This window comes from Notothenia coriiceps, unplaced genomic scaffold (genome assembly GCF_000735185.1).
Source record: "Notothenia coriiceps isolate Sejong01 unplaced genomic scaffold, NC01 NC01_scaffold00020078, whole genome shotgun sequence".
NCBI classification, from domain to species: domain Eukaryota; kingdom Metazoa; phylum Chordata; class Actinopteri; order Perciformes; family Nototheniidae; genus Notothenia; species Notothenia coriiceps.
In genome coordinates this window covers 303,530-309,651 of record NW_011352779.1, presented here as the reverse complement: position 1 = coordinate 309,651, position 6,122 = coordinate 303,530, and the positions used below count along the sequence as shown (strand labels likewise).

The window sequence follows — 6,122 nt, the reverse complement described above, 5'->3', positions numbered from 1 at the left end:
CCTATTTGCAGTTTGACAGACTGATGCCAATTGAACGTTGAGATGTTAGATAAGGAAGCGAAGATCAAATGGGGTAGATCATTTTTAGAGAGCCAGAGATTACAGCTAAAACAGAAGACAATAAAGCCTCCCCTGGACTCCTTTGTTTACTTCTGTAATGTAGTGACATTACCATGTCAAATTCTAGCTTATTTTGGCAAGCGCTCTATCACATTGTACATGATAGGCTAAGGGGCAGGACGTCTTTAAGTGGTTGATCAATCACAACAGAGCCGGCCAGCTAACCAATCAGAGCAGACTGGGCTCTGGTTTCAGACAGAGGGTGAAAAGGGGTGCTGCAGCAACCCCCCCCCCACCCCCACACACACAAACAATAAACTGGACTGGAGTAAAAACACTGACACCCTATATAAGAAAGGCCAGAGTCGCCTGTATTTCCTCAGGAGACTCAGGTCCTTTAACGTCTGCAGCACTATGTTGCAGATGTTTTATGACTCTGTGGTCTCCAGTGTGATCTTCTTTGCTGTAGTGTGTTGGGGCAGCGGGGTGAAGACAGCTGATGCCAACAGACTCAACAAACTCATCAGGAGAGCAGGCTCTGTCCTGGGAGTGGATCAGGAGTCGTTGGCAGTGGTGTCGGAGGGGAGAATGCTGAGGAAACTTCTCAGCATTCTGGACAACGGGTCTCACCCCCTGCATGCCACACTGGTTTCCTACCGGAGCACTTTCAGCCATAGAATGATATCACCGATAACCACCACACAGCACCACAAGAGGTCTTTCCTCCCAGTGGCAATCAAACTCTTTAACTCTTCACCCCTAAGTAAAGGGAACTGAGAACTTCCACACCAACACTATGTGCAATATACATATCAATATAATTAACATCATTGCAATACACTCGCTGCTATATAACTATGTGCAATATTATATTATTATTATTAGTATTATTAATAATGCTATGATAACGTGCAATTACGTAACTGCTACTAAGTTTTATTTTTTGCACTACTAACTACTAAATACTGCTAATAATTGCATTGATTGTGTGACCATCTATGTTTCTACGTTTCATGTTGTCTGTAGATGTTTAATTGCTCTTTTTGCTGCACTTTTAGTGTACGGTTTTGCTATTGTGCTGCTGTGTTTATTGTGTTTATTGTATTTTGTTACTCTGGCACAACAATTTCCTTCGGGATAAATAAAGTCTTATCTTATCACACACACACACAAATCTGTATCTGTAATCTCTCCTGGACTCATCTGCCTCCATCTTACAGTCGTTTATAGACTGCTATAAAATAACATCTGCTGCTACTCCAACTAAAATGAACCTGGAGTATTCATTTAAATTAGATTAGAAAAAAAGGCATGCCTTAACTCATTTAGAGGAAGATGAACTCTGAAAACTGGGTTGCCCTGACCACCTGTGAGGAAGTGGATATAGAGAAACAAATGCAGTTCATTCAAGCATTAAGCCTTAAATAATAAAAATGTCCCTTCCAACAATGGCATGAGATAATTGTACTCATCATCTGTGTAGTTCAGTAAGCTTGGTTAAATTAACTCATACCTTCAGAAAGAAAATAAAGATATGGATACTAGAAAACATATCAAAAGATTTATCTTGCTTGGCTGGGTAACCAACTTGCGACCTTGTGGACCTGAATGCAACATTTAGAAAATCAAAAACGTTAGCTTACAAGCTTGTTCTAAACATAGGACCATTGTACCAAATGGTTGTTTGTTGGACTTTGTAGCACTGGATGGTTGTTTGTGGGGATTAATGAATATAATAAATATGCATTGCATAACTGGGACCATGACGATTATGATCATATTAAATATTACCAGTTCCCTGTGCTCTTATCTGCATAGGTGGGCGTCTCCAAGAGTTCAGCTTTAAAGAGTATATGTTATATGCATTGCCTCTTCAGTACTGTACATACGCCAGCGTAATATGAAGCGAATGTTTGTTTCTTCCTCTGGCTTAGCCAATTCTAAGCCCTGTAAACCCCTTCACACGTACAGTTAGCCTCCCACTCACTGCTTTCTTAACACGCAACTCTTCTCAGCTGCATGCATTGACATAATGTTGTAACATTAATCCCTTTGGCACACCTACACTGCTCTTTTTCTGTGATTATTTGTCACATGACATTTGACATCCAGCTTCCAGGACTGGCGAGGCTTTAAGGATAACGAACGGAAGCAAAACAAAACAAGCTTATATTATTGAGATAGTAGGGGTTCAAATAGATTGAATTTTATTTAATTTTCATTTGAAAAACCAATGTAAATGTATCAACATTGGAAACAAAGTTAGCTTAAAGGCTACCTGTCATTTATTGATGCCTGCATGTGATCACAGTGAAAACGGGAACTGCTTGTAATGACTAGTGAATTTCATTTGCCTTATACATGTTTTGAGACTTTAAGTTTCATGCCTTGTGTTATACGTTATGTTAAGTATAATAGGGGTTAAAACAAAGAACGATACTAGCTTAATCTTTTTTTATAAATGTCTCCTTTATCTATGTTAACAATGCTAAAGAAGAAACAGAGGCTATTAAAAGCTGATGGCCTGGTTATATACTTCATGTAAAATATTATTTTACCTATACAGTATGTACACCTTGATATATTGGAAGATGATTAGAAGAGGAAACAATGCTAACTTTCTGTACAGAGATAAAATGTTATGTAAAAAAATGAATGATTCATTGTTATTTGTTTCTGTATGTTTGTGTCATCTCATGAAGATGACCGTAAAAGGCCACAGGAGAGGGTAGAGGCAGACAGGAAGGAAGAAAATATGTCTGGGAATCAGTGCCGATGGGCTACTTCTACACTGCTGGGCTGATGAGGGGGAAAAGGTGAGAAGGTGAACAAGAAAGTCAGTTGGGAAAATCTGAGGGCATATGGTGGATGTGGAGACATACAGTGATCGTGTGTCTGTCTCTGGGCACTGCCAAAGAGAAGGTGACCTACACTGCAGTTCTGTGCTGGAACACCTATTCCCATGTTATAATACGGTGTTAATGGTGGTTATCTGACTGATAGATGTAGGTCAGAAGCAGACATTGGAAGTAACGGATAAAGTGTAATGTGACAAGTCATATCGGCCTATAACAAGGGTAACAACATTAACTGTGTTCCCTTACAGTTACATAAAAAAAAGACTATCAGATTACTGTTAGTTTTTAAAAAAAAGTGGGGATTTATTTGCAGAATTACAAAGTACTAAAAACTAAAAAGAGTATAGTGTTTGTTGTCAAAGGATCAGATGTAATCTCTTCTCTGTGAGCTGTTCTGTAGGCTAATTTAAGTGTGAATCGATACGTATACTGCCTGAATCTACTTTATTGTTTTCACTTTCTTTGTTTCATTTGTTCTGTTTTTAATTCAGTAAGAGAAACAATATGTTCATAAAATAGTGTGTGACAGCTGAACTGTGTGTATTAAACTAAAAACGGAGCATTTTCTGTCAGCTCAGATTTTATTTCTGCTTTTTTAAACTGCATGTGGTACACCCCAAAAATGGTACAATTATTTGTGTATTTACTTTTATTTATTTTTGCTAAACAGTGAATTTATTGTTTTGAAAGCCCAACATTATCTGTATTCATTTTGGTGACATTCATATCATTTTATGGTTTATCTGTACTGTTTGAGAAACAGTAAGAGTAAGTAGCGCCAAGGTGGAACTTTTGTCAGGTGATTGTGACATCTGGGTTATTTTAGGGGGGACACTTCCGCCTCTTCCTCAGAAGCAATCCAGACTGTCACTGCCATGGATGTATAATAAGAACTGGATACAGCGTGGGAGGCGGGGCCTCATTCATTCCTATGAGAGCTGCTCATTGGCGCATGAAGACAAAATGGCCCAACTTTTGAGACAGCGAAACATTACAGATTACCCGTCATGCCAACAGTCTCACTCCCTGATAGTCCAATAGTGACGCTTGGTCAGGGTCCTTTGGTGTGCAGTTGTGACGCACCGAGTCTCCTTCAGATTCATAAATGGACGGACGCAAAGAGCTTTCAACTGATTGCAATGTATTCCCATCGGCGGCGGTATTTGAAGCCGTGGCAGTTAGCAGCTAGCGGCTAGCTAGTAATTATGCTAATTTACACATCAATCGCTATGTACTTTTATATTACGCTGTAACAGGATCTACTGATATCCAAGCAACAGAGCTGAATTTACCATGATACTTGTGTGGGTTGTACATGAAACCACTTAGTAATATATACAAATATATGTATTTTGACTTATGATCAATTGTTAGTTAAATCTTTATCTAAAAAGTAAGCTGATGATGGATTACTGTGGTGGAGTTAAAATAACAATAGCCTATTTCTTTTTGAAATGTGATTTAGCTATCATACTGAATACATATTTACTGTGGCTGTTACTGTGAATGTATGCAAACATGTATGGTATATAGCTGTCTAACAGAAGTTAAATCCATTTCTCACTTATTCTGACAATCTACACTGTAAAACAATTTTTGTAAAAAAACGGTTATTTTCTGGCGACGGGGGCGCCAGAAAATGCCCGTTAAAAAAAGGAAAAAAACTGTAAAATTAAATACGGAGATAACATGTAAAAAAAACAGTAACTTACCTTACCACAAGTAGCCTCTATTAGTGTAATTTTAAATGAAATATCTTTCTTTTAACGTATATTATTTGTTAGAATAGAGTCATAAACCTCTAGAAAACAGAATAATTATCTTTTAAAAATGATAAAGAAAAACTAAAATAAGGAAAAATACTTTTATTGTTACAAAAAAGTACCCTATATCTAAGACCATTTACAAGTAAAACACAAAGAAAATAACTTTTGACATATGTCACACTCCTCTCTCATTATCATTTCATAGTAGTGTTCTTAAACATTAATAGTTTTCGATAACAAACATCGTGACTGTAAATACATGAAGACAGAATTGTCCACGGCAAAATTTTAGTTACGGCGTTCCCCTCGATTTCACCTCCCCTTTCGAAGTTTCTTTTGTCGTCAGTCAGTTAGGCTTTCCACCCGAAAGTACACTAGTGGGTTGTAGCAAACTAACTTACCTCTCTCATTTTTAGCCGTCGGTGTGGTATAAGTGTATGGTATGGCCAATTCATCTCAAATCACATAATTATTACATACGAACGACGTTTTTTTACAACCGATCTATATATTCCAAAGAACTTTACCTCTCTCATTTTTAGCGTGGGTGTGTATCAGCGTGCGTGTATTGACGATTCTTCTCAAAATGCACAAATATTCAATAGAACCGTCGTCTTTCAACCGATTCAAATTCCAAAGAAAGCGCCAGATAGACGAAATAATAATAACACAAATACACATACCTACATACACACATATGGTTACATACCCAATGATATATTTATATATGATGTATATATATATATATGATATATATATATATGTCTCTTTCATAACATTATTGCACATATATTAACACAAAATTAATACAATGCCGTAACGTTTATTATTCTTTAATATTTTTCTTACGCACCACCACAGTAAGATATAAATATACAGTTTTTTTTTTTTTTTTTTTTTTTTTTTTAATCAAGTTGTACACCGTTTCCGTATTGCAAACTTGACTATAACCGTATGTAAAGAAACCGACGTAATTAAAGTGTCTAAAATTTCATAAATACGTCTGTTTATAGTATGAAGTCCTCATAAAAAGGTTAAATATAAAAATTTAGTGTTCTAAGCTGTGTTACATTTTCATGTCATTTGGGCATGTAAATAAACTCGGTCAAATAATTACATAAACTTATGTCTAAAAAAAAGACCGTGTTTTGTACGACTGTCAATTACATTGAAACATAAAATGTACTTGACCTAGAAAAACTAATTCGTCATTATAAAAATTTCTTGTTGTCAATTTAGAAGACAGGAAAACATTCGAAAAATAATAGTGAATTTTTGTAAATAAGATAACAAAATTCCATTTCACTGAGATAAGATTGTTAAGTATATTACATTTGTCTTTTTCTAAAGTGACCTTAATATTCTTCTAAAGAACACTTTTAATGATCTAAAGAAACCGTTTTTACTCTAATTACACATTGATTCTGAAAACGTTTTC

The 6,122-nt window shown here is 36.1% G+C and overlaps 1 protein-coding gene across 1 annotated transcript in view; it reads left to right on the top strand.

The window, feature by feature from the left end:
- Positions 1–474: 474 nt before the first annotated feature.
- The window catches only part of LOC104952470 (protein kinase C alpha type), a 99,028-nt gene continuing 93,380 nt past the window's right edge, over positions 475–6,122 (top strand). The window contains exon 1 of the mRNA XM_010779290.1: positions 475–823. Coding sequence (XP_010777592.1) covers positions 475–823 — 349 coding nt within the window. The remainder of the gene's footprint in view (positions 824–6,122) is intronic.